General features: G+C 42.6%; 2 protein-coding genes across 5 annotated transcripts in view; one reads left to right on the top strand and one right to left on the bottom strand.

The window, feature by feature from the left end:
* Window positions 1-230: 230 nt before the first annotated feature.
* Window positions 231-26807, bottom strand: CNOT7 (CCR4-NOT transcription complex subunit 7). 4 transcript variants are annotated; one of them, XM_089669310.1, is made up of 7 exons: window positions 26611-26804; window positions 21348-21557; window positions 14323-14516; window positions 13734-13895; window positions 7407-7551; window positions 5437-5547; window positions 231-1845 (listed from the first exon to the last, which is right to left on the bottom strand). In XM_089669310.1, the coding sequence occupies exons 2-7, from the start codon at window positions 21462-21464 to the stop codon at window positions 1717-1719; spliced, it is 858 nt and encodes a 285-aa protein (XP_089525436.1). In that variant the 5' UTR covers window positions 21465-21557; window positions 26611-26804; the 3' UTR covers window positions 231-1716. The 4 variants fall into 4 exon arrangements, with proteins under 4 accessions (XP_089525436.1, XP_089525437.1, XP_089525438.1 ...); XM_089669311.1 differs by lacking the exon at window positions 5437-5547 and having other exon boundaries at window positions 26611-26807; XM_089669312.1 differs by lacking the exon at window positions 26611-26804 and having other exon boundaries at window positions 21371-21544.
* The window catches only part of VPS37A (VPS37A subunit of ESCRT-I), a 56077-nt gene continuing 55229 nt past the window's right edge, over window positions 26797-27644 (top strand). Inside the window, exon 1 of the mRNA XM_089669309.1 lies at window positions 26797-27185. Coding sequence (XP_089525435.1) covers window positions 27079-27185 — 107 coding nt within the window. The 5' untranslated portion in view covers window positions 26797-27078. The remainder of the gene's footprint in view (window positions 27186-27644) is intronic.

A 27644-nucleotide genomic window follows, 5' to 3' on the forward strand; every position in this document is an offset into this window, starting at 1 on the left:
GTGTACCTTTTATAAAACATTCACATACTGTATATTGTGCCAGCATACTAACAACTGCAGAAATTCCTGCTTGGATGGAAATGAAGAAAGCGGAACAAACACATCCTGCACTAGGTACAAAGGAGAGGTGTAAGTTAGTAATAAGGAGAATAAACACCTGCGTGACAACGTCTAGTAGTCTCTGACCACTGCTCAGTTCGTAGTCGGAAAGGATTCTGACCACATACCAATATCTTTTAAGCCTTTATTTACAAAAGCTCTAAAAACAAATATCCTTTGTTTGCAAACATTTTTTTTTCTTTTTTTTTATATGCATTAAAAAGGATCACACCGTTACAACGCTGTAACTTATCTGGAAAGAAAAAAAAAATCAAGTTATTACAAAGTATAAAGGTAAGTAGTTCTGAATGACAACTTTCCATGTATTGTACAGGGGTCAACAGTGTGTGGATAAAAACACACATGTAATTTTGTAAGGAAATAAGATTGCATCATTAACCCACTCGAAAAGAAATCTAATGACAGCATTTGAATGGGAGGGCCATGAAAGATAATTTCACATCTTCTCTGACAATATAAAAAATATATATTGAAAAGATACTGTCAAAAGGAACAAAAGCATCAACAAGACCTGCAATGTTGATCAATCACCCTCAGAAGAGGTGATTGCTGGAACCTTTGAGGTTTTCTATTCACCTTCTTCCATAAGGCTAACAATAGACTGAGTAACATCATAGTCACTATAATTCATCAACAGCTGGTATGCTGATCAATGCCCATCCACAAACATAATCTTAGTTTTTGTTGTTTCAACAAAAAATTACATTTCTGTAGCAATACAAAAAGGTGTATTGTATTATCCTCATCAGATCCATTGCAGTTACGGTTTTGATTTCACTTGCTGAACTGTTTGATTGTACTTTTTTTTAAATATTTCTATCAGGCCATTTAATTTTCCAGCAATTCATTTTGGAGATCCAAAATTAAGCTCTTAATAAATATAATTCCATAAAAATAAAAATGGTGACTGTAAACACGGATTTAGGGATAAAAGTCGAGTGTTGAGATTCATACGAGTGCAAGAAAAAAAACTGGGAGAGGCTGGATGTTTTTTTTGCTTGAAAAAGCTAGCAGCTTTACATTCAGCTGTCAACCTGAAGGGAGATTTATCTCATAGTTTTATGTGCTGGTTCCTCATTTGCACTATACACATACATTTTAGAGCTTTTAATAATGCACCTAATTACGCCCTTCGGATTGGTGCAACATTTGCTCCATAAGTCTGGTAGACAGAGCGCACAAAAATCTGAAGATGTGAAAAGCTGGTAAAGTGACATCAAAAGATCAACAAGACCTGCAATGCTCTTCAGCCACCTTAAGAGCAAAAAAAGGTGGAAAAATGATCACCTGACATCTATTACATTGCCTGAAGTCCTGTGAAGATGCTCAGAAGGTTCCAACCCCGATCCCCACAGGGCTAAGTTTATCACCTTCATAAAAACTTCTGGGGCAGGCAGTGGAAGAATGATGGCTATGGATCTAATCAAATTAAGCCACCAGGCTGTTTCAGGGCTAGGTGGTTCTGTATGGGTACAGGAAATACTGTAAATGCTGTTGAGAGATGAGCGAGTAGATGTCCAACCAATGTGACCAGAGATAAAACATGGAGAAAGGAATAGAGCTTGGCAATGAAAAGTGCTAGTTGTCCTTTGGAGGTCATGATTGCTTGTTGGCTTCCTCTTCATAAGCATTCCCTGTGCCATTCTGAACATATGATGATCCAGATCCCAGGCCATACAAGTGACCACAATATTTTGCATCATCTATGTGATCTTCAAAGAACATCTGGGGGGGAAATGTATAACAGTATTTTGATGAACAAGTCCAAAAAATGATGAAACTGCTATGTTAAAATAATAATGCTAAATGTTTTCATTTTGACAGCCTAATGTAGACCTGAACAAAAAAAGTAAAGAAAAGCTACCACTGAGTGTGGAATAGTCTCTCCTCTACAGGTCTCTTAGAAACCGTTCCTCCTCAGCAGCTTTCCTACACTGTGGGGTTGATTTACTAAAACTAGAGCGAGCAAAATCTGGGGCAACTCTGCATAGAAATCAACCAGCTTAATTGAATGAGCTGAAGTTAGAAGCTGATTGGCTGCACAGCTGTACCAGATTCTGAGTGCTCCAGTTTTAGTAAATCTCCCCGGTGTTCATATGAAAACACCAGCTCCAGCCATGCACTGGGGGGGATTTACTAATACTGGTGCAGACAGAATCTAGAACAGCTGTGCACAGTAACCAATCAACTTCTAATTTCATCTTGTCCAGGTAAACTTTGAAAATGAAAGCTAGAAGCCGGTTGGTTTGTCATGCAAAACAGCTCCAATCTTTGTCAATTCCTTGTACGGTTACCTAATCTCTTGCCTGTTTTATAGATAAAATTTCCCTTTACATAGCATGCACATGTATTAAAAGAAAAAGGAGGGGTGCGCATACCCATGCACCAAAGCCACAGGAAGGGAAAATAACCTAACATTTATTGATTGCGATAAATGGTGGAACTATTGTATGTGTTGGCCAATAAACAAGTTGAGTGATTACAAGGTGTGTATCAATCACTCTCACTCCACTCAAAAAGAGGTTCAATGTTAAACAAAAATCAAGAAAGTGATAGCCTTGCACTACAAATATCTCACATACAATGGAACCAAGGCATCGCATAAAAATACTTCTTGGTTATTTATTAAAGATTAAAACGGTGGCTCCTCTTACTGAGGTTTTCTGGTCACTGTGGCTATAAATTATAACAACAACGCCACCATGCTGACCAGTCCCAATGAATATATTCAACACCACAGGGGAGATGCCAACAAATAAATAATGAGGTTAAAACCTGTTGAGGTGATCAGTATGTATCAAGTATCTCAGGTCTGTCAGCCCCCCGTTCCAAAAAAAAAAAAAAAATTATATTATATATATATATATATATATATATATATATATATATATATATATATATATATATATATATATATATATATATAAGCCAAAAGAGGTAGAAAGCTGCAACATATGTCTGTATAGAGATGAATAGGAGTTCAGGCTCTATATTCTACTCAGTCCAGTTGAGGGTACTCTGTATGTTTTTACTACCCAGGGCTAGTTGCCCTGAGGTTTGTCTTTTTGTATTGGTGCTGTTACATATTAATGATTTTGTAATAAATTAAATTTTCTTTTAATCTTGGTGGTCTCGTAGTGTGCTAATATAGTCTGGTTACATTGCTGAAGATAGGCAGGGAGATTTATTCCCCCTTCCCGTCTTCATTTATTCTAGGAGCAGAAATAAGATCTCTCTCACTTCTGCAGGACACAGCTGGCCTTGGCTCAGGATTTCCTGCTGACCATTTTTTATGTTATATGAAAAAAGGGACTGGTTCACACTAGCCCGCATGGTAAGATGCATGGTTTCACCGTGTGGGCAGCTGTCAGTGTGAGGTCTGGCAGGGAGTGGTACAAGTGTTTTTACTTTGTTCTTGTTAACATTATTTGAAATGTCACATGAATTGAGACTTCATTCATGTCCCTGCATAGCAGTGGATATAGAGTTTTCTTTTGGTATTTGACCACCACTGGGTTTTTTATTTTCTATTGAATAAACGAAAAAAAAAGATCAAACATTTTGAAATTTTGAAGAAAAAATATATTTTCTAATTTCTGTTATAAAACATATCCAATAAAAAAAAAAAAAAAAATCAATGAAATCAAATTTCTTCATAAAGTTAGGCCAAAAAAGTTAGACCTGCGCTGTGGTTGGAGAAAGCAGAATTTTTTTCAGTAGGTCACAGCCAATGATTTGTGGCTGTGACCTACTGATCGGCTGTGTCCAATCACAGCACAGAGCCCTGCGCTTACAAACAACCAACACAGGGCTCTGTACATAGAGCAGATATCTCCCTGTTTCTTTTCTCTGCAAAGCAGGGAGAAAAGCAGCCAAATCTCTTAGTAAAAGCAGCACATATCATCCCAGACCTGGAAGCAGGTTTGTGACATTTATTTACATTGCTGAGCCTGCAGCTGTGTGTAAGCAGAAGTCTGATCATTGAAGGAGAGCACACTGAGTTCCCAGCATAGCTAGGGAACTGACCATGCTGTGCCTAGTGTAGTCGGTTTTTAAAAGGAAAGAAGAGGAACTGGCCGGACACCAAGGATTTCACAAAAAGGAAACAATACAAAGAGAAGAGGATACGTTTTCATACAAGCACATGGTACAGCAAGCACATATCAGGAATATGAAATGGTGGGTTTACATGCTCTCTAACGATATATCTTTCAGCTACCAATATAGTCATATTCAAATAGCGTTGTGCTGGCTATAAGTTCTGGGTTAGTCTTTTCCAGAAGGGAAGTATTGGCACCATGAATCATTCAGACCTAATTTGTCTGCACAATGCTGTTATCACAACATGTTTCTGGCTCTGGGTGCTGTAGTTGGGCGATTAGGCAGGACCATAGGATGAATCTAATCAGCATTGCACCTATTTAAAATCTGCTAGATGACAGTCTGGCTATTTAAAGGGACACGGACTGAACTGAATTAAAAATATGTTGACATAATGGCCTTTTCATAAATATGAAGTTGTTATAGTTCAGCAGTAAAGTTATTTGCTTGCAAATGCTCTATTCTTTTACTTCTAATAAAGTTTGCCCTGTTTTTCTGAAAAAGAAAAACCAAAATGATTGTGTCTTCATTCTTTTAATTAATGATACAGAAATAAATTCTCTGCTCCATTAGAGTGTAAACTACACCCACCCTCCACCTTGTGTATGCCAGTGACTGGGTAGTCACATGGCAAACACTGAAGTAGTGCACTACAGCACTTGATATTAAGTTTCCTAGAAAGGCAGAAGTCTAATCAGCCTCAAACTTGCAGTTTAAAGTTGGGTACACACGGTCCGCAGTTTTTTTTTGTTTTTTGTTTTGACTGAAAAATAAAACGGTCAAGCAATGTGGATGGAAGAACCCTCCCCCCCTCCCCAATAGGGATATTGTACTCTAACGGCAAGGATTCTTTGCTGTCAGAACACACTGGTCAGCACAGCAACATTGGCTACAAGCCGCTGATCGAACAAGGTGTTTCAACAGTCCCGTTTAACAGAAGTCAATCCAATATTCGGCTTCTGTCAAAGCATGAGGGCGGCACACAGATCATAATTCAGCTGGACCGGCCGAATTTTGATCCATGTGTACCCAGCTGAAGAAAAAGTAAAACAATATTTGCAAATAGGCAGCATTCTACAGAAAATCAGCTATAAAAGAGGTTGGGAAACCTGGGTTAAAGGTGGTTTCTTTAAATTTCAGTCAAACTGTAACAATCACTGAACACTGTACAGCTTTTTACAGTATTTTTCCCAATCTATTCACTATGTGTCTTACTTCTCTCATTTTGAAGAATGCCATTCCTGTCAATAAAGAGTCTGAGCCTGCTTGGTGCTGAGGTCCTATCCGCTCCAGCTCCAGCTGTTCAGCCACTTCTTGCAGTCCACCCTAATGAAGAGAACACACTGCTGTAGATCCTTCATGTTTTTTTTTTTTTACTGCTGAACAGATTTTATTACAAGTTCAGTTTTTTCCCCCCTTTGAACATGCTGACAAGAAGAAAACCAGTCAAGGCTATAAAAAATGTATACCAGAGCTTAAAAAAAAAAATGGGGTGGAAATTGGAGCTGACACATGATGAGAAAGTTGCATGAAATTAAATGTTCTGGATTTATATCAGGACTACAAACCAGTGAAGCTCTACCTATGCACAGCAGTTATTGGCTGTGCAACTCTTAATTCATGTCAGTAGGAACCAATTAGCAACAAAACTAGATGGCAATAAAGAATTTATTTTAGGACATTTTTCTCCTGTTGGAACATTGGACCTGTAAATCAGGTTAAATCATGCTGCAATGCAGAACAGTTAATCTTCCACTGACCACAGCATTTCACCTACAGAAGTGCCTGTCTATGTAGCTTCAAATCAGATGCGTATCTTTTCATGTGGGCACACCTTTCAAAGTCATTTTACCAGACAAGGAAAAAAACCTAAATTATGCATCTATGATTTCATGAACCTCTCATTCTTATGCTGAGCTCTGACTAGAATGCAATGTCGAATTCAGGTGGTACTTGACCTACAGTGTTCTGTATAATTAAAGGGTCAGCAAAGTCTGTTTTTTGGTTTTTTTTTTTTACTTGTACCTACAGATAAGCCTATAAGGCAGCTTACCTGTAGGTACTGTAAATATCTAGAGTGCACCATTTAGGAGATATTTACTTGTGTAGCAGCACCGGCGCATTCGCTCTGAAGGAACCGCATGCCCGTGCAGTTCCTTCAGAGCTGCATGCCGTAAAAAGTTACTCCCACATAAAGGCGTGGAAGTGACATCGCGGCTCAGCCACTCAAGCAAAGATGGAAGCCTGACAACGGTGACTGCGTGCAGCTGGAGGTAAGCTTCACATAATGTGCTAGTATGCAGTGCATACTAGCACATTATGACATTGCCTTGCAGGGGAACAGTTCTTTTTTTTGGGGGGGAATTATCAGGTTTACTACCGCTTTAATGTGTGGCTGCTGCAGCTAAACAGAATCGACCTAACAATCGACTTCTGTCAAACATACTTGTGGAAAATGCAAAGTCTCCGCTTTAGAATACAATGGGATTGATTTACTTTTAGTTTCCTGCTGATTTTTTTAAATTATATTTTTCTAGCCATTGATATTCAAAATTCAGCTGTAATTCTGTAAATAACTTTGCAGTGCTTTGTAAAAAGGTTTGTCTATAAAGTAGATTGCAAAAAGAAAATAAAATCATCATCAGGTTCCTGTTTCATGAGTTTGAAATCTGTTGTTAAGTAAAGAAAAAGTTATTGATGAATCAATACGCCAAAAAATTGCTCTCGTTTATAGAGGCATACAAATGTGATAGCTGAAATGGTTAAAAGGTAAAACGCCAAAAAAAAACAGACAAGTTGAAAACTGAACAAAATTCATGTCAATCTTCAAATGGTTTGTTTTTTTGCATAATTAGTGTGCCAACTGCGACACGTGATTTTCATGCTGCGGTCAAAAGTGCTTGATCCAACATGCTGGGTGATGGCACAATCTTGTGAGCCATTTTCATTTTCTGATTGACAGAACTTTCAATTTTCGATTCATCTAGGGCCGGCTTTAGTTTCTATCCCTTCTTAGACTAATACAACAATCTATTTCAGGTACAGCCTTTTTATGTACTTTTACATAGTGTCTCAACTGAGATTTTTCTGCATTTAATTTAAATGACTGTAAAAAAAAAAAAAATTAATATATCTCCAATCACATCAGCTTCCTGTCTCATGAGTTTCACTTGAGTAGTACGTACCTTAAGGTTTTTGCAGCTTTTCATGAGATATTTGACATCATATATCACTGGAAAAAATAGCCGAAGAATTTCAAAGAAGTCCAACTCAACCTCAGGCAAGTTTGAATTTGTCAGTATCTTTATTAGATAGCCAAAATCATAGCCACTGTAATAGAAATGAGAGAAAACATGAAAGATTACATCATTATTCTGAAAGGACAGAATAGGTTCATTGTACATATCATGAATTTTAGATACATTTTGACACACTGTACTGTTTATGCAACATGTGGAACTCTACCCAAAGTGCATTTGTATTCTTTACAGTCACATGAAAGAGATACAATGTCTTGAGGTGCATATGGCCTGATTAAGGACCATCAGTGAAAAGCAGTCCAAATAAGGAATTGGTATGCTGTAATCTAAACCACACACACACAGCTCATCTATTTTACATATTTGCAAATGCCAAACTCTTCCCCAGACAATCTTATTATTACCTTTCTCCTGATCATATTAAAAGCTTAAACCAATAGTTTCATTCTTCTCCTCCCCCCCAAAAAAAGGATTGAAAAGACAACAAATCTTTTCTCTAAGCAACAACTAAAAATATCAAAACAGTCACTTTTAGGAGTGATATTTGGAAATATTGTATTCATAGATTTGCAGAAACTCTGTTACAAAAAAAATCCTCCTGTAAACCGAATAATACTGATTTTGCCCTGTAATGATGCAGCAGCTGGAGCAGCATAGCAAGGAACCCAGCATCCAACCCTCCTGGAAACCTCTAGATGCTGAAGATTCTCTGGCTGACACTCAGAAACAGAGCAAGGTCTGGGAGGTACAGGTGATGGGACAGGTACAAATTAAAAACAGTACCTCTTCCTCTACAGTTTAAAAAATAAAATAACATGCACTGATATAGTCCACATTCCCAGTTCTGACCAAATCCCACAACTACTCCAAAACCAAATTATGGCATCACCATTGATTGTCCATATTGCTGAATTAAATAACTGGAAATTTAGCTGGCACCTTTGTTAGGCCATGTGGGCAACAATGCAAATTATTGTGTGGAAAGCCTGGTTAATAAATTCCTGCTCACCCAGAACTCCGATCATAGTATTTCATGCAATTGGTCATTATTACAGAACGGTACAATGTGCAAAGTGCATTAGCCACTATAAACAAATGATCTTTTATTGCTTTACCTGCTTTATATTAAATGAAAGCTAAAAATGTGCCAGGCGGCTTTAAGTCAGAATATATAATTGGTTTAAAACTTGAAGAAGATTTCCTAATAAAACAGGAAGAACCTCCCTTGCAGGTCCAGAAGATTCTCAGCAGTCATTACAGATTTTAACTGCATTGCCGACTCGTAAAATCTCAACTCTTGGATAACTGTACAGCAACTTGTTTCTGCATGGGAATATTTGCATCTTTAGTCTACAACATCTTTCAAGCAATAGCAGGATGACGAGCCCCATTGTTAGACTAGGACACCGAGGGTAGTGGAGGGTTTGGGGGGCAAAGGAGTAACTTCATTGTGAATTAGAGCTTGAGCTATAGAACACTGGAAATAACAGGTTTCTTTCGACAGAGCAGATACATAGGGGGGATTTACTAAAACTGAAGCGTGCAAGATCTAGTGCAGCTGTATATAGAAACCAATCAGTGTCCAGGTTTTATTGTCAAAGTTTAATTGAACAAGCTGAAGTTAGAAGCTGATTGGCTATCACGCAGAGCTGCACCAGATTCTCAGTGATCCAGTTTTAGTAAATCTCCCTCATATAGTCTGGCAAAAAATGGAGTGCCATCTGGACAGAAGAATAAACTAGTTTTATGCCCTGTCGAAAATAAATTGCTCCATACAGTGTTTATTCACTAACACATTACCTGCATGGTATGCACTGTGCAGTCCAAAGTCACATGGTCTTAGTATACACGTGTAATCAGAAGGATTACAGACTTTTGGTTTTGTAATTTGTCGATGATCCAGATTAGTACAGGACGATACCAGTCAAATCCATTAACACTCAAATAAAATGTAGCTGGAAAGTAAGAAGCTGGAAACTAACCTCACTGGAGCAAGCAGCACAAATTAGAGGAAACTGAAATTATCAGCAATATTGAGACTTCATAGAAAGTTCCTATAGTTGTCATAAGAACACTGTTGTACAAGAGAAGCTGCTTGTTCTTCATGGGGATTACATGATTACGGTCTAAATTCTCTTGATCCATTCTCTTTTCTTAGCCATGACACAGCTACTCTGTTCATTAACTTTCCCACAGCTCAGGCTGGAAAGTCATGAGCAGATTATCAAAGAATCACAGGAGACTCTGCAATCCAATGTTCTGTACTGCTGTCACACAGATGAAAGTCACACCTTTTTACAAAGGCATAAAAAAGGCACACAAAGTAAGGTCATCACCAAATTAAAACACTTTTGCCATTAATTAGGGATTAAAAATGAGGTTATTTGAAGACTGGGGACAAATGATGACATAGATAGACAGAGGTCTCTTTGGAAACATCAGTACATCCTCAGTCACCCCAAGACCCACTTCTGAATACTATTCTATCTGTACAATGAGAAAAAGCATTGCATGTTTGATTATTACCTCTGCTTCTCCTCTTGAGAAATGGGAATGTTGGCCAGGTCACTACGCTATAAAATAACATTAAATTGGTTTATGTAGGCTGAAAATGTTAGGCCTGACTTGAGTAAGCTCTGGGTTTTCACCTAACGGTATTATGCTAACAACTAGGGAAGCAACATGTTTCTAAGGGACCCATCTGCCTTCTTGTGAAAGTCTTTCACAATGCAGTATGGAGGAGTGGAACCATTACCATTCAGCCTCCTCACACCCCAAGGAGGCTGAACTTTGGCACCCAGTGTATAGATGCAATTTTTTTGGCAACCTGCAAAGCCAGACAGACTCCATCCATAGCTATGGAGGACCATAGCTTAAAATAGAGCTATGGGGAAAAAGCCAATATTACACACGACACATTCTGTCACTAGCACGAAAGAATTTTGGTTTCCTATTCCTTTAATAGAATGACAATTATTCATTATTCAAGTGAAATCACTGAAGCCTTGCCACCCTGTGGCCAGGGTAGCCTTAGTTAGCTATGTGGTTTTAAACAACATACAATAAAGCTTAAAGAGTTACTAAACCCTGGACCCTGCATTCACTATATCTGGTCTCCCACAGTACACATTACATGGAAATGCAATTATTTTAGTAAATATAAACTGCAAAATACCTTTTCTCATCAGCAGTTACAGCAGTCTTGTGACTTCTGTCAGTGTCCAGCAGAGCACATGTTAAAGCTTGTTGGAGGAGTTTTCTTTCTGCTCTAGGAGGATGTAGAAGCCCTGATATCTATCTGGACAGCGCTGATTGACCTTGTGCTGATCACATGCACTCCCCCCCAAAAAAAAACCCCTCTCTAGCATTACACACCAAACTGAGCATGTGCAGAGTGTCTCTACACGATGTCTTTTCAGAAGATAAGAGGGAGACACTGGACATTTGAACAAGAGGAGGATCAGAGAAGTCAGGATCAAACAGCATTTTTACACAATGCAGAGGATTAACCCCTTAGGTTCCACAGTGATTATATGAAGCATGCTTTACTGCATATACAGACTGATTTTACTTTTGTGGGTTTAGTAACACTTTAATTCCCACCAACACATCTTACACATTTAGAGCAATTGTTTTTGCCATTTGGAAAGCAGGTTTAAAGTGATTGTAAACCTATTTTTTTTTTAACAAACATGTCATGCTTACCAGCACTGTGCCATGGTGCTGCACATAGCAGCCCAAATCCTACTCTTTTGGGGTCCTCCTCTAGCACTCCTGACTCATCTCTCCTGCCCAGTGCCCCCCATAGCAAGCCACTTGCTACAGGGGCGCTCGTGTGGGCTCAATCTCGAGCCGCCTCCGTGTTCATTGAAGCACAGAGTGTGGCTTTGTCCTACCCTCTATTCACTAGCTGTGACTGACAGCAGCAGGAGCCAATGACTCTAGCAGCTGCCTCACTGCCCAGTGAGGAGAGGGAGAGATAAGAGAGAACAGCTGCTCTTGGGCACAGTGCTCTGCTGCAGTGAGATCAGGCTCAGGTTAGATTAAGAGGGGACTGGGGGGGGGGGGGGGGGATAGCTGCATGCAGAAGGTTTTTTTACCTTGAAGTGTTACTAAACACAGGACCCTGCATTCACTATATCTGGTCTCCCACAAGTATGCAGAGCATAATCATGCAATTATTTTAGTAACTATAAATTGCTAAATACCTTTTCTCTTCAGCAGTTAGAGCAGTCTTGTGACTTCTATCAGTGTTAGGCCGAGCACTAGTTAATCTTGTAGGAGGAGTTTTCATTCTCTTCTGACTGTTTTATGAGGCTGCATGACCCCTGACCCTCTGTCCGGACAGCATTGATTGGCCCTTTGCTGATCACATGCACCCTCCAAAAAAAAAAAACAAACAAAAAAAAACTCTAGCAATGCACACCAAACAGAGCATATGCAGACTTGCCACTGCTGCTCTGTACTATGGCAGATGGATTGGGGAAAGTAAAAGGAGGGGAGGATCAGAGGAGACAGGATCAGACAGCCTTTTTATACAATGCAGATGAATAACCCCTTAGGTTCCACAGTGAGTATAACAAGCATGCTTTACAGCATATACAGACTGATTTTACTGTTGTGGGTTTAGTAACACTTTAATGCAGAGAATGCATTGAGATTAAAAACATTCTGCTTGTGCAACCACTTTAAACCAAAGCCACCCCCAACAGTATTATATCATTTTCACTTTGCAGTCATTTACTACATAGTTACCTGCATATTTTAGCTATAGTAGGTCCTAAATTTTACCCTCTAAGTTACAGTGATCCATAAATTGAACCTGTTACCTGGTTACCAAAGTGCACCTGCTGGTTCCCACACGGCTTAGAACCCTATGTGACAGGGACAGGGCAATCACTGCTGTTACATGCTTCAAATTCACTTGCTGCAGGTAATGGCTATTTGCTTTGCTCCCAATGACTTAACAGACATGTGGGGGAATAAAGGAAAGGGGGACTATGCTGCTGAGGAGGGGGACATGAAAACAGATTTGTCTTAAAGAGAAAAAAATAAATATATGCTTTTAAAAGGAGACAATAGTAAACCCACTAAATGTAACCAATATATCTATGGTTCATTGCAACAGTAGAGAAGATAATAAGCAGTCCAGTTTTTAACAACCTAAAAGAGGTGTCAGTGCCCTAATATTCCATTATAATGGACAGGGACACAGGGACCTCTGACTGAGCAGATAGTTTTCAAATAAAATTCCTGTATTTCAATGTAAATGGTACTACCTTACCAACTTGCAAAAAGTATATTGAGAATATCTTCTAATACCCAGATCTTTAATCCCTGTGCATCACCAATAAAAGCCTGAATAAAGAGATATGAAAGGCGGGGGTCAGCAACCAGTAGATTTCAGCAAGGTGACTGGTAGATCACTGTCTGGGATTGTTGGCCCGCTATCCCAGAGCATCAGAGTGCAAAGCAGAGGGACTACTTATAAAGTTGGAGCTGTAGTAGGGAGCAAGAGCTGCATAAGCTGACGTCTCCTCTGTAGTGTTGGCTCCTACGCCCCATCATGGTTGGTGGGTGTAGCACCTGCCAAGCATGACCCATTCAAGTGAATGAGGCTGCTCTGCAAGTGCCCTGCAACCTTGCGCAGCCTTGAGTGGCCCCATTTACTTGAATGGGTCTTGACTGACAGGCTGTAGCACCCACCAAATACAACAGGGAATGTAATTCCTACTGCGGCATGTTTACACCTTCGGCTGCTGCCTCAGCAGCTAAAAAAGGTAGGGAACGTGGGCGGTAAAACTGTGACTCAACCACAGGGTTTTACCACCACCCAACTTTACATGAGAATAAGTTCTAAGAGTAACACTAATGGATGCAACTAAGGGCTCATTCACAAGTGCAGATGGGACGATTGGTACTCTGAAAAGCAATCCAATCTGTATTGACTTTTGTAAAAATAAAGATTTTTCCAAAAAAAAAAAAGAAAAGCAATTCAAGTGTGTTTACAAGGTGGTGAGGAGGTGATATGTTGCCTCCTCACCTCTTGATTTAAACCCATGATTGCCGTGCAATGCACGTGATTGTGACACAGTAGTACATCAATTATTGGTTTCAATCAGGTGTGAGGTGGCGTCACTGTGTCCAGTGATCTTTGACTTCTCCCATGTTTGTTCAGGTAGATCTCCACCTCTTTAAGGTTTCCTAGCCCTGGTGTAAGGAATACTTTGGTTTAACACTCCTGTCACATACCTGTGGAAAGAAAGCCATTTTACTCCTTCACAAAGCACCACTCCAGAGGTCATGAACAACTCTGCAAAATAGTGAGTTTCAATGCCCTCTTCCTCGTGTTTCTTAAACTGGATCCCAGATGAGGTGAGCAGCTCTATGGAATCTTGTGCATACATATCTTCCCTGCAGAGAAAAACACAGTCAAGCCAAGACTTGCACTTAACCTTCTCACTCAGAGGCAGCAAGTGTTGACATTTTCATTTTTAAATATTCCGCAACAGCTACAAAAGGATATAAATCCACTTTATGCGCACCAAATTCACTGAAGGTAAACTGTATATACATTTTAACATCTTATGTGCAGTATAACTTACCCAAGTTTGTGGTAGGTTTAGATTAAGTTTGTACTCATATTAAAAAAATCCTTGCCAGTGCATGAATTCATTACTACCATGCAGACAAAAATCCTGTTTGTTTCAATTTCCACATTGATAGGGTATTCACAGGGAACACAGCTTCCACTTGTTTACTAAGCAAAGCACCTCCAATTCTGCAACAGTCCACAGTACATTTGGACATGAAGAACTACGTATGTAACGAAGGCACTTACGTTAAATTAAATTTAAAATTAAATTGCCATGTTGAGGTTCCTGGTGGGTATTCGCCTTGCTCATTCATAAATGTTAACCCCAGCTGAATTATCTTCAGTAAATCCACATTGCAGCGTAAAAGTTGGTACTGATAGTCAGCGTTGCTCCTGAACTCTCCGATTGGTCTCGCAACTACTCCTGGAAACTCTGTGTCCTACAAAAGAGATAACATTACAGTTCTATTAAATAAAGCACATAATAATAATATTAACCGGTTTATGATTTTAAAGCATAAGCAGAGTAACAAAACAACAGGGGGAATGACTATTAAGTATTTCTGAAAAAAGGAGAACAATTTTCACTCTCTTTGTGAACGTATATGAATTTTGTTCACTGTGCTGTGTCCATATAGGGACAAGTAAAAAGGTTCACTTAGCCCCCTCCTCCTCAGCAGCATATAGTCCTCTTCCCTTTGCTGACCCATCATGGGAAGACATTGAAATGCATGAAAATTCTGGGTATGGGTGAGCATGCGACTCTCAACCCTATCATTTGATGTTCCCAGTACCACACGGTTGGCCCAAAGCCCATGTGTAGGCACTGGCAAGGTGGTTTGCAGCTTACACGTGGATTTATTTTCCCCACTTCACCCCCCCCCCTCCCCCACCACAGCTAAACAGCATGAAACAAGGAAAGAGTGCAAGGTTAACTGCTGAACCTTTTACTTCACCCTGTATGAGCAAAGAAAACGTTCACTTTAAAATAGGGGTCCTACATGTCACATATGTGACCTTATGAAGAAAAGTGAAAAAAAAAAAAAAAAGATGTTGAAGAGAACCCATGACTAGGTTTATGCAATAATATGAATATTCGGTCTTATATTATAAATATGCGTTTTTACTTCTGAAAGCTGTATATCTCGTTACTCTCTTTTACTTACTTTGGCTGAGCCTTACACTTCAATTTGAGGGAAAAGTCGCCTTAAAGCGGAACTTCACCCTAAACAGGGAGGTTCTGCTTTATGTCCAACCACCACTTTTGGAAAAATTTTTGTGGGGGGGGTGAGCATGTACCTGACCTAGTTTTGTCAGGTACCTGCTCCATTGCCTAGGTGATTCCACCAGATGTTTTCCTCTAACCCCTGGTCAACTGCTGCCTGCAATCTCCTGGGACATGTCCCAGGAGGCTGCAGGACCATTCACACAGCCCAACGCTGCTTGTACATGCAGAGTGGGGAGCCAGCTGTAAAGCTGCAAAGAGTCACATTCGGCTTCCCACAGTAAACATGCCAGGGAACTGAATGCCTGCAAAAAACCAGCCAGGATGAGGATGGTGCTGCATCTCTGCGCAGGCAAGTGTCCTTTAAGTAAAAGTCAGCAGCTACAGAATGTAGGTTAGCCCAGACAAAGGGTCATCCCTGATGTGCAGCTAGTGGTTTGGTAAATATTTAAAGAAGAACTCCAGAAATTGCTGGCTAACAATGGGTCAAGTCCAATGAAACATATGGTGTCTTATGGCTTTCTCTCCTTTATTTCCAGTTTTACTGAGTGCTGACCGTATATACAGTGGGGATCGAAAGTTTGGGCAACCCAGCTAAAAATTGGTATTAATGTGCATAAAGAAGCCAAGGAAAGATGGAAAAATCTCCAAAAGGCATCAAATTACAGATTAGACCAGCAATAGGCAAACTACGGCCCGGCGGACCTTTTAATCCGGCCCGCGGAGCTAGGCTCCTGCTAGGCTCCTCTCACAGTCCGCCCTGAAGACCGGTGTAGCATGAAAATCTGTCTCCTATGAGGATCTGTCCCCCTCGACGTATGTGCGCATGTGCCGGAGATTGCCGATCGGCTGCTAATGCCTGAAACTGGCACATGCGCAGATACGTCGAGGGGGACAGATCCTCACAGGAGACAGATTTTCATGCTACACCGAAACGGCGCGGGAACACGACGAGAGGAACGTGCGGAGCAAAGGTAAGTGAATTGACACAGGGGGGACTTAATATGGGGGATGAATTAATATGGGGAATGAATTACTATAGGGGGGATGAATTACTATAGGGGAGATGAATTACTATATGGGGAATGAATTACTATATGGGGAATGAATTACTATATGGGGGATGAATTACTATATGGGGGATGAATTACTATGCTTACTATGGGGGAATATTACTATACTTACTATGGATGACACATACACATCATTCATCTACTCTTGGTCCGGCCCCCGGGTCCAATATATGAACCAATTGCGGCCCTCAAGTCAAAAAGTTTGCCCACCCCTGGATTAGACATTCTTATAATATGTCAACAAAAGTTAGATTTTATTTCCATCATTTACACTTTCAAAATAACAGAAAACAAAAAAATGGCATCTGCAAAAGTTTGGGCACCCTGCAGAGTTAATATCTTGTACTGCCCCCTTTGGCAAGTATCACAGCTTGTAAACGCTTTTTGTAGCCAGCCAAGAGTCTTTCAATTCTTGTTTGAGGTATCTTTGCCCATTCTTCCTTACAAAAGTCTTCCAGTTCTTTGAGATTTCTGGGCTGTCTGTCACGCACTGCTCTTTTAAGGTTTATCCATAGATTTTCAATTATGTTGAGGTCAGGAGATTGTGAAGGCCATGGCAAAACCTTCAGTTTACGCCTCTTGATGTAATCCCCCGTGGATTTCGAGGTGTGTTTAGGATCATTATCCATTTGTAGAAGCCATTCTCTCTTTAACTTCAGCTTTTTCACAGATGGCATCAAGTTACCATCCAAAATTTGCTGAAATTTTATTGAATCCATTTTTCCTTCTACTCGTGAGATGTTCCCTGTGCCACTGGCTGCAACACAACCCCAAAGCATGATTGATCCAACCCCATGCTTAACAGTTGGACAGAGGTTCTTTTCATTAAATTCTGTGCCCCTTCTTCTCCAAACATACCTTTGCTCATTCCGGCCAAAAAGTTCAATTTTAACCTCATCGGTCCACAGAACTTGTTTCCAAAATGCATCAGGCTTGTCTATATGTTCATTTGCAAAGTTCAAACGATGATTTTTGTGGTGAGGACGTAGAAGAGGTTTTCTTCTGATGACTCTTCCATGAAGACCATATTTGTACAAGTATCTCTTTATAGTGGAATAGTGTACCACAACTCCAGTGTCTGCCAGATCTTTCTGGAGGGATCGTGCAGTCAAACGTGGGTTTTGAATTGTTTTTCTCACAATCCTGCGAGCTGTTCTGTCTGATATTTTTCTTGGTCTTCCAGAACTTGCTTTAACTTCCACTGTTCCTGATGACTGCCATTTCTTAATTACATTCCGAACAGAGGATATTGACATCTGAAAACGCTTTGCTATCTTCTTATAGCCTTCTCCAGCTTTGTGAGCGTCAACTATTTTCAGTTTTAGTTTTCTAGACAACTGCTTAGAAGAACCCATGGTGCTGATTGTTGGGGCAAGGTCAGATGAGTCTGGGCATTTAAAACCTTTGAGATTGACATCACCTGGTCTTCCCAGACGATGATTGAGAACAATCCATGACACTGGCAGGTCTCAGCTTGGCAAAGGGGGCAGTGCATGCTATAAATTCTGCAGGGTGCCCAAACTTTTGCAGACGCCATTTTTTTGTTTTCTGTTATTTTGAAAGTGTAAATGATGGAAATAAAATCTAACTTTTGTTGACATATTATAAGAATGTCTAATCTGTAATTTGATGCCTTTTGGAGATTTTTCCATCTTTCCTTGGCTTCTTTATGCACATTAATACAAATTTTTAGCTGGGGTGCCCAAACTTTCGATCCCCACTGTATATATCTGTGCTCTCACACTGGACCTTCTGGTTTCCCAAGCAAATGCCCGCCCCTCCTCTTCTCTCACCCAATCACAAATTGTTTTGTATTATGCCTTTTGTGAATGGACAGTTGAGAGAAGGGGCAGGCAGTCACACAGCAGCCAAAACTCTTCTGTCAGTGTCAGATGTATAGCAATAGCTAAACTGTCAGTGCTCAGCAAAGGCTGCAAATAAAAGACAAATCCAAGAGGTGGCATATACATCACTGGACTTAACTCAATGTAAGCCAATACATTTGGTTGCAGAAAATATCAGAAGACAATTGGCCCACTATGAGCAATAAGTAACTCTTCACACAGACCAACTGTAATACCACAGTGTCTAGTGATCTGGATAGGTACATGTACTTATGAAAGAGGTTATCCTGACTTAGGAACCTGGTGACAGTTTCAACAAGGCCTGAAACATGAAGATTAAATAGCATTTCGCATCAATGTGAATAATAGCTGACTGACCTTCCGAGAAACAGTACTTTGATAGAAGTCTCTCACAGTGTGCAATCAATGATCCCTCAAAGATAGAAGAAACTAAACCAAAATTGTCCTGTGAACCCCTTTTTTTTTGCTGGTTTCAAAGATGGAATGCAAAAATAAAACCTAAATAAATCACTGCCTTCAGCTAACAACTGAATCTTTTATTTCTCTCATCAGTTCATCCCTCACAGTTATTACCTTTTGTTCCACTTGTCCCACCCTATTAGATTTTAAGCTCCCAGGAGCAGGGTCCTCCTAACCCTCTTGTATTGAATTGTATTGTCTCCCTTTATATTGTAAAGTGCTGCGCAAACTGTTGGCACTATATAAATCCTGAATAATAATAATAAAAAAAATAAAAAGTTAATATAAACACAAATGTTTTTAAATTATTTATAAAAATGTTTTTTTCTTCTTCCCTGTGCCAAACGTCTCAAAAGGAGAGCTGTACGTTGAAAACACGTTAGATCTTTTACTAAATCTAGGGACACCAGTCAGCTACAATGTATTACATCTGACCAGGGACCACGCTGTCAACTCTCATACCACAGAGAATGAAAATGAAGTATGTTATATCTGCCAAATTGCACTTTTTCTCTATCTAAAATAGGCTAACTAAGGTATAACTAAAGGCAAAACTTTTTTTTTTGTTTTGGATAGAGTGGAGATATATCAGAACACCTGTTAGATTTTTAATGCTGTCTGTGTCCCGCTAAGGAGAATCACCCTATTTGTCCTGTTTACCATTATCATCGAAAGTGAAAGTAAAAGAAACCCTACATTTTGGGTTGTAGCCAGAAAAGTAATAGAAATCTTCCAATGGGGACACTAGTTCTCGTGACCTGGGTGTTCCCAAGGAATTCCCTTAACCCCTTCGCGCCTAAGGGTAAAACAAATCTTAATGCCTAAACACAATTTTGCAACGTTAACATGTGTTAGCAAAACTGTACATATTGTCACAACTACTTTTTACATGCAGATGGATTATACCTAGTTTTTTTCAGGACAAATTGGGCTTTCATTTGGTGGTAAAGGTAATGGATATCTCCCAATTTTTTTTTTTTATTATCAAAGAAAAACTGGCCCAAAATATTTTTTTTTAAATTTAGCTGTGTGTTTCTTGTTACTACCTGCCACCAAAGAACAACCCAAAATAAATTTTCCAGCTCTTGACGATCGCAGCGATACCATATATGTGTATGGTATTTGTTGTTTGTACCCGTAGTACAGCCCAGAAACAATAGTGCGCATGTTTGTTTTTCTTACCTAAAGCACACAGACACTGACTTAAAAAACAAAACAAAAAAAAACTGACCTTTGACCCAAAACACTTACCCTGGCACTGAACTAGATCAAACCTTGATCTAGGTATTTTTTTCTTTATTTTTCTTTTTCTTTTAACAAACATTTTTCCCCCCTCTATGCCAGGTGTTAGAGAGATACAATGTATCTCTCCTCCATTCATAGAGAGAGAAAATAAAACAAAGGGGCTGGGCTGTACAGTGACTGATCACTGTGATAGCCAATCAGAGGCTATCACAGCGATCATGTGACCCAGAATCGGGAGTACTGGGTCCCTATCGTCAGAACGGGACTCGGGGCTCTCAGCAACACCCTGGTCTTTGTGCCGGGAGCTATGGGACTTTTTTTTTTGTGTTTTGGCTATGGGACAGGAAGTGAAGGTATATATCTCCAATGGGACACAGATGGCAAAAAATAAACTGATGGGTCTTTGTCTTTGGAGTGTGGGAGGAAACCAGAGTACCCGGAGGAAACTCACACAGGCACAGGGAGAACATACATTACTTATCCATCTCCCTGCACCAGCGCTTTCCTCCTCTGCCTGGAGTCTTGGCATTTAATGTACAATACAGGAACATTACCCTTGTACTGTATTTTGGGCTGAGTGGAGAGCAACCGCTGCCGGACTCTTCTTAAAGCAACAGCTTGTTGGGGGGACTTGTTGAAGCGCTGGAGGTACCCTGCTGGAACACGAAATAAGGGATTTCTCCTTATACCTCTACTACCTCCAAACATAACAAGCATTTAAGGGTGGATTTTAATTACATTAGTGCAGCTGAGCCTTAAACAGATAAAACATTGACTTATTAGAACACATGGTTGTAACGCTCACTCAAAACACGCACTTACCCTGCTCTCAGCTTTGTGCTTACCAGCATTTTGCTATACATTACCAGTTAAATATGGAGAAATGCTACCCTGATGAATATTATAGATTTAAACATTTTTAGAAGATATCTAAACACAAGAACAAACATTTAGTGTAATGCAGAATGCCAGTCTGTAGATGTGGTGACTGCATTACTTTTTACTTTAAGCTAAGAACATTTGCAGCAAGTATAGAAAAGAACTTTTATCTTGCTAGAAATGCAATATACTTGCCATTTCCTGTAAACTAGATTGAAAGTACAAACAATATCTTCTTTCTGTAAACTACTAATCCCCTAAAGTCTTAGAGAGAAATACATATTCTAACTGCAGCCTGGATGACAACTATGTCTCCCTTCTTAGATACAGTGGAATGAGGAAGCATAGCCACCCTGGGACAGAACGTGTGTTATTCCCAGGATTAGCAAGTGAAAAAGAAAAATGACTACAATGTCAGATAAATCGTATTGCATATTACTTATACTGTATGGCAGGTAATCAGTGGCTATGTGAATAGGATGAATCATTTCAAGTTATCCAAACTGACACAACCCCTAAACATACCATTGCAACATAATTATACTTGCGTATAACTTGACGGATTCTCTTCATCTGTTCATCCAGGTTGCAGGCCCAGACTTCGCAGATCCGCTGGCTGTGGTCCACTGTTGCGGCAGGCATAGTGGTATTGGGGGAGGAGCTCAGAGGCAGGCATCAAAATGTTGCGCGTGTCTACTGGGAGGTTTCATAGATGGATAATTGCACTCTGCAAAGCTGAAATAAAAATGTAGTTTTTCTTAATCAGAAGAAAAAAATTAATTATCATCAACATTTTAATTACATCTATCATAGCAGGGTAAACAGGATAACAGGTTCAACCGACCTCCACTTTCGTAGAAAAAAATATAGTGAATGAAAAAAAAAAAACCAAAATGTGTGTCTGTGTGTATGTATATATATCTCATGTACAATCTAACCACCTCCCATCCATTGTATTGGGCAATGACAGCTCTCTTGTTCTGGGAGGACGTCACATGATGTCTTCCCACTCTAGCTGTACATGTGTGCAGATCGGTGGTGAGCTGATTCCCTTGGACACAGTGCATCACCGTTCGAGATAAAGAGCCAATGGCAGTGGCTCTTTACCACATGATCGGCTGTATGCAATCACAGCTGATCACAAATGTAAACACAGAGCGTTAACTTGCTGTTACCAGCTTCCTCTTCCACATACAGATCCTGTGTGAGAAGAGGAATCTTCTAACAAAGAGTTACCGATCTAAACTGTACAGTGCCTAAACACTACACAGTACCCCTGTCACAGTGCCCATCATGTGTGCAAGGAGGGGGCAGGAGAGGAGCAGTGTATACTGTGAGGAAGTAGTGTATACAGACAGGGTGCCTCACTTGCTGCCGCTAAACGTCATTGCTGGTTTTTAAATGCAATTTCCGGCTTTTTCTTTTTCCTTCACTTCATAGCTCTGAGAAGAAGCCATCATTAACCCCCCACTAAAGTAATCAAAAGGGCTGGGCCACTGGATAATATCACTGGGTGACCATGCCCCTTTGTTTACTTTAGAGGTGGGGCGAAGTACAGCTCCTTCTCTGCGCTATAGAGAAGAAAAAAAAGCCACCAATTACATACAAAAACTGGCAATGACATTTAGCGGTGGCAATTGAGGTAGTGTGTCTGTATACACTGCTCCCTCACTATATACCCTGCTGCCCACCCCCACACACACATATCTGCAGTACACACAGCCCCCCCAAACCCTCAGAAAATAGTCATTCCATTCCAATAACATCCAATGTTTGAACTATTATCACAGAATGTTACCTGTACTTTTCAGTACAGTCATCTTTTATTAATGCTCCACCCCTGAGTACAGCCTGCCTGATAAAATACACACCTTCCTCTCCATTCCACAGATCATCACTGTGCAGTCTTTGATCGTAAACCCTCACCCCACCCCAATCCCATTGTGTTCAGTTCTTGAACAGGCAGGGTCCTTATTGGAGACATGCAGTGTCTCTTCTGCAATAAAATACACTTACCTGCCTGTTCACAATCTCCTCTATAATATACACTGTGTATGAGCAGCTCAGTTTACATTCCAGCACACTGCCTGAATGCCGATGGGATGACTGCACTCCTGCAAACGGAATGACATCATCCTGCACTAGTCAACTGAGGTGGCCAAAGACTGGCACCTGTAACAAACCAGATAGAAGATGCCAACACCGGAGAGGGACTCTGCAGACATTGGACTGTTGGAACGGAGGTAAATATATTTTTACCTTTAATTCTGCTTTAAGGTACAATAGTCCTTTAAAAAGTGGAATTAAACCTGAAATGATTTAACTGTTTCCCAAAGGAAAGCAGTCATATGATCATTGTCACAGTTGCTTGTGCTCTCAAATGAACGGGTCATAGCTGACCATGAGTGCAGCAGCATGACTGCAGATCAAACAGAAGCTTCTCTGGCTATAAAGAATAGGAGAGTTTTGTTCAGCTTTAAAAAGGGATCTCTAGGAATTTAGATACTTTGTACATTGTGCTAGATTACTAAGGGTTAAATCCAATGAGGTGCGTGCCACCTTGTGGACATATATCGCTTTAAATTACAGTTTACATTTTTTCTGAGTACTGCCAGCAGAATTATTGCTATGATTCCAGCATTCTGAAGTTGGATCCTCTGGTCTCAGTTACTGATGTGCATTTACCATTTTTTTTTTATTTTTAGAAGCTGGAAAGCATTGCACCAGCTATCAGCAGATGGCTGGTGCCATGCAGGACTCCTGCAGACTGTCAGTGTAAGTTGCATTGTGGTAGTCTGTTGAGAACTAAAAGCCAACATTTGCAAAGGATGTCGGCACTTGTAGTTGATTCATTCACAGAACTCTGTGAATGAATGCTGCGGCTGTGCACACGGAGCCCTACATGGCTGCGCTCTTTTCAAAAAGGTATGGAATGGCAAAAAGAGATTTAGGTTAAAATTGGACTTTAATAAATCTGCTGGAAGAAGTGTTGAAGGCAGCATCCCATTGTAAGCAAAGCATTCAATACAGTGCAAGGGGTACAAGGCATAGATGGGGTCTGGCAGCAGATTTTCTGCAAGAATGCTCAGCACAGTCTTTCAGCAAAGAGAATGCACAGGATGCCAAGCGTACTCATTCGGCAAAGATGCCAAGTGTATACTCTTTTAGCAGGGAGGCTAAGGGCAGCCTCTCAACACAGAAGCTAAGGGCAGCTTCTCAGCAGGGAGGCTAAGGGCAGTATCAACTTCACACATAGTCTTTAGTGAGGAGCCCAACGTACCATCCCCCAATGTGTCTTGTACACACAGACCTCCCCCCCCCCCAGTGTGTCTTGTGTATACAGACCTCCCCCCCAATGTAACTTGTGCACACAGACCCCCCCCAATGTGTCTTGTACACACAGACCTCCTGCCCCCCCAATGTGTCTTGTGCACACAGACCTCCCCCCCCCCCAATGTGTCTTGTGCACACAGACCTCCTCCCCCCCAATGTGTCTTGTGCACACAGACCCCCCCCCCAATGTGTCTTGTGCACACAGACCTCCTGCCCCCCCAATGTGTCTTGTGCACACAGACCTCCCCCCCCCCAATGTGTCTTGTGCACACAGACCTCCTCCCCCCCAATGTGTCTTGTGCACACAGACCCCCCCCCCAATGTGTCTTGTGCACACAGACCTCCCCCCCCCCCCCAATGTGTCTTGTGCACACAGACCTCCCACTCAATGTGTCTTGTACACACAGACCTCCCACTCAATGTGTCTTGTACACACAGACCTCCTCCCCCCCCCCCCCATGTGTCTTGTACACACAGATCTCCCCCTCCAATGTATCTTGTACACACAGCCCCCCCCCAGAATGTGTCTTGTACACACAGCCTCCTCCCCCTCAATGTGTTTGTACGCACACCTCCCCACCCCCAATGTGTCTTGTACACACAGACCTCCCACCCCCCCCAAAAGAAGCCAAGTGTATGCTCTTTCAGCAGGGGTGCTAACGGCAGTATGAACTTTACACATAATCTATAGCGAGGAGCCTAACGTGCTATCCCCCCCCCCAATGTGCCTTGTACACACAGACCCCCCCAGTGTGTCCTGTACCCCCCACATGTGTCTTGTACACACAGACCTCCCACCTCAAAGTGTGTCCTGTACACACAGACCCCCCCCATGTGCCTTGTACACACAGACCCCCCTCCCCAATGGGTCTTGTACACACAAATCCTCCCCAGTGTGTCCTGTAACACACCCCCCCCTGGTGTCTTGTACACACAGACCCCCCCCCCAAATGGGTCTTGTACACACAGACCCCCCCCCCCCCAAATGGGTCTTGTGCACACAGACCTCCCCCCCAATGTGTCTTGTACACACAGACCTCCCCCCCAATGTGTCTTGTACACACAGACCTCCCCCCCCACAAAGTGTGTCCTGTACACACGGACCTCTCCCCCCACAAAGTGTGTCCTGTACACACGGACCTCCCCCCCCCCACAAAGTGTGTCCTGTACACACGGACCTCCCCCCCACAAAGTGTGTCCTGTAACACCCCCCCCCCCATGTGTCTTGTACACACAGACCCCCCCCTTAAATGGGTCTTGTACACACAGACCCCCCCCCCCAAATGGGTCTTGTACACACAGACCCCCCCCCCCAAATGGGTCTTGTACACAGAGACCTCCCCCCCAATGTGTCTTGTACACACAGACCTCCCCCCCCACAAAGTGTGTCCTGTACACACGGACCTCTCCCCCCACAAAGTGTGTCCTGTACACACAGACCTCCCCCCCCCCCCACAAAGTGTGTCCTGTACACACAGACCTCCCCCCTCCCACAAAGTGTGTCCTGTACACACAGACCTCCCCCCTCCCACAAAGTGTGTCCTGTACACACAGACCTCCCCCCTCCCACAAAGTGTGTCCTGTACACACAGACCTCCCCCCTCCCACAAAGTGTGTCCTGTACACACAGACCTCCCCCCTCCCACAAAGTGTGTCCTGTACACACAGACCTCCCCCCTCCCACAAAGTGTGTCCTGTACACACAGACCTCCCCCCTCCCACAAAGTGTGTCCTGTACACACAGACCTCCCCCCTCCCACAAAGTGTGTCCTGTACACACAGACCTCCCCCCACGAAGTGTGTCCTGTACACACAGACCTCCCCCCCCCCCACACAGTGTGTCCTGTACACACAGACCTCCCCCCCCCCACAAAGTGTGTCCTGTACACACAGACCCCCCAGTGTGTCCTGTACACACAGACCTCCCCCCACAAAGTGTGTCCTGTACACACGGACCTCTCCCCCACAAAGTGTGTCCTGTACACACAGACCTCCCCCCCCCCCCACAAAGTGTGTCCTGTACACACAGACCTCCCCCCTCCCACAAAGTGTGTCCTGTACACACAGACCTCCCCCCTCCCACAAAGTGTGTCCTGTACACACAGACCTCCCCCCACAAAGTGTGTCCTGTACACACAGACCTCCCCCCCCCCCCACAAAGTGTGTCCTGTACACACAGACCCCCCAGTGTGTCCTGTACACACAGACCTCCCCCACAAAGTGTGTCCTGTACACACAGACCTCCCCCCCCCCACAAAGTGTGTCCTGTACACACAGACCTCCCCCCCCCCACAAAGTGTGTCCTGTACACACAGACCCCCCCAGTGTGTCCTGTACACACAGGACATCCACCTGCTGGCCTCCCATAGGCAGAGCTGTCAAACAATAGGTCCAGGCAGGTCCCTCCCACCAGTCCTGTGTGCTGTCCGCCCAGACATACAGGCTCTCCCCTCACCATCCGCTCTGTCTTCTTGTCCAGAAATAGGTCTCCCCCGCTTCAGCAGCGCGTCACAGTCCGTCTCTATGAGGTCACTCAGGTCTCTACAAGGCCCTCTACGTCACCTGAGCGACGTCCATCCGCTGCATTCTACCCCTAGCGCACACCTCCGCCGCCGAGGCGCACCGAGATGACGGAAAAGACCGGCGGGCGTGGCCTCTCCTTGTGGCTGAGGTACGTCACCATGACGAGGGGAGAATTGTCACACGGTGCGACCTGAGGACAGCTATAGAGGGGTCTGGGAAAGTGATGATACAATGGGGAGGCCGGATACATGTATACTGTGACCCCATGACTCCGGACACCCTGCTGGACTGCCTCCCCGGGGACCCCCTCCTCTGCTGACCGGATCAGCCCGGACCGCCTCCTCTGACCACAACAACAACACGAGTCTCCCTTCCCCCTCCTCAGTCAGATTATCCGACCATGAGCTGGTTCTTCTCCTCTAAAGGCTCCAGACCTCTGCCGGCCCTCAACAGCCTGCAACAGCAGAGACAGCGCCAGGTGGACTGCCTCAAGGCTTGTCACAGCAGGTGAGAGACTGGGACACCGGGGGGGGGACAGGAGACTTAGGGGACATGAGATGGAGAGTGTGGGGGGACAGGGGACACAAGAGATGGAGAGTGGGGGGGGGACAGGGGACACAAGAGACGGAGAGTGGGGGGGACAGGGGACACAAGAGACGGAGAGTGGGGGGGGACAGGGGACACAAGAGACAGAGAGTGGGGGGGGACAGGGGACACAAGAGACGGAGAGTGGGGGGGACAGGGGACACAAGAGACGGAGAGTGGGGGGGACAGGGGACACAAGAGACGGAGAGTGGGGGGGGGACAGGGGACACAAGAGACGGAGAGTGGGGAGAAAAGGGGACACAAGAGACAGAGAGTGGGGGGGGGGGGGACAGGGGACACAAGAGATGGAGAGTGGGGAGAAAAGGGGACACAAGAGACGGAGAGTGGGGGGGGGACAGGGGACACAAGAGACGGAGGGGG

Source organism: Staurois parvus, unplaced genomic scaffold, assembly GCF_062004578.1.
Source record: "Staurois parvus isolate SC_StPar_1 unplaced genomic scaffold, SC_StPar_1.0 ptg000071l, whole genome shotgun sequence".
In the NCBI taxonomy this organism is placed as follows: domain Eukaryota; kingdom Metazoa; phylum Chordata; class Amphibia; order Anura; family Ranidae; genus Staurois; species Staurois parvus.

Bases quoted from the DNA above. Each gene is read 5' to 3' on its own strand.
- CNOT7 (XM_089669310.1), bottom strand. From the start codon at position 21,464: ATGCCTGCCGCAACAGTGGACCACAGCCAGCGGATCTGCGAAGTCTGG. The intron at 13,896-14,322 runs GTAAGTGCCTTC...TTTTCTCTGCAG, and splicing joins AATTTTAAATTTAATTTAAC to GGAAGATATGTATGCACAAG. The intron at 5,548-7,406 runs GTACGTACTACT...TCTCTTCATTAG, and splicing joins AAAGCTGCAAAAACCTTAAG to GGTGGACTGCAAGAAGTGGC.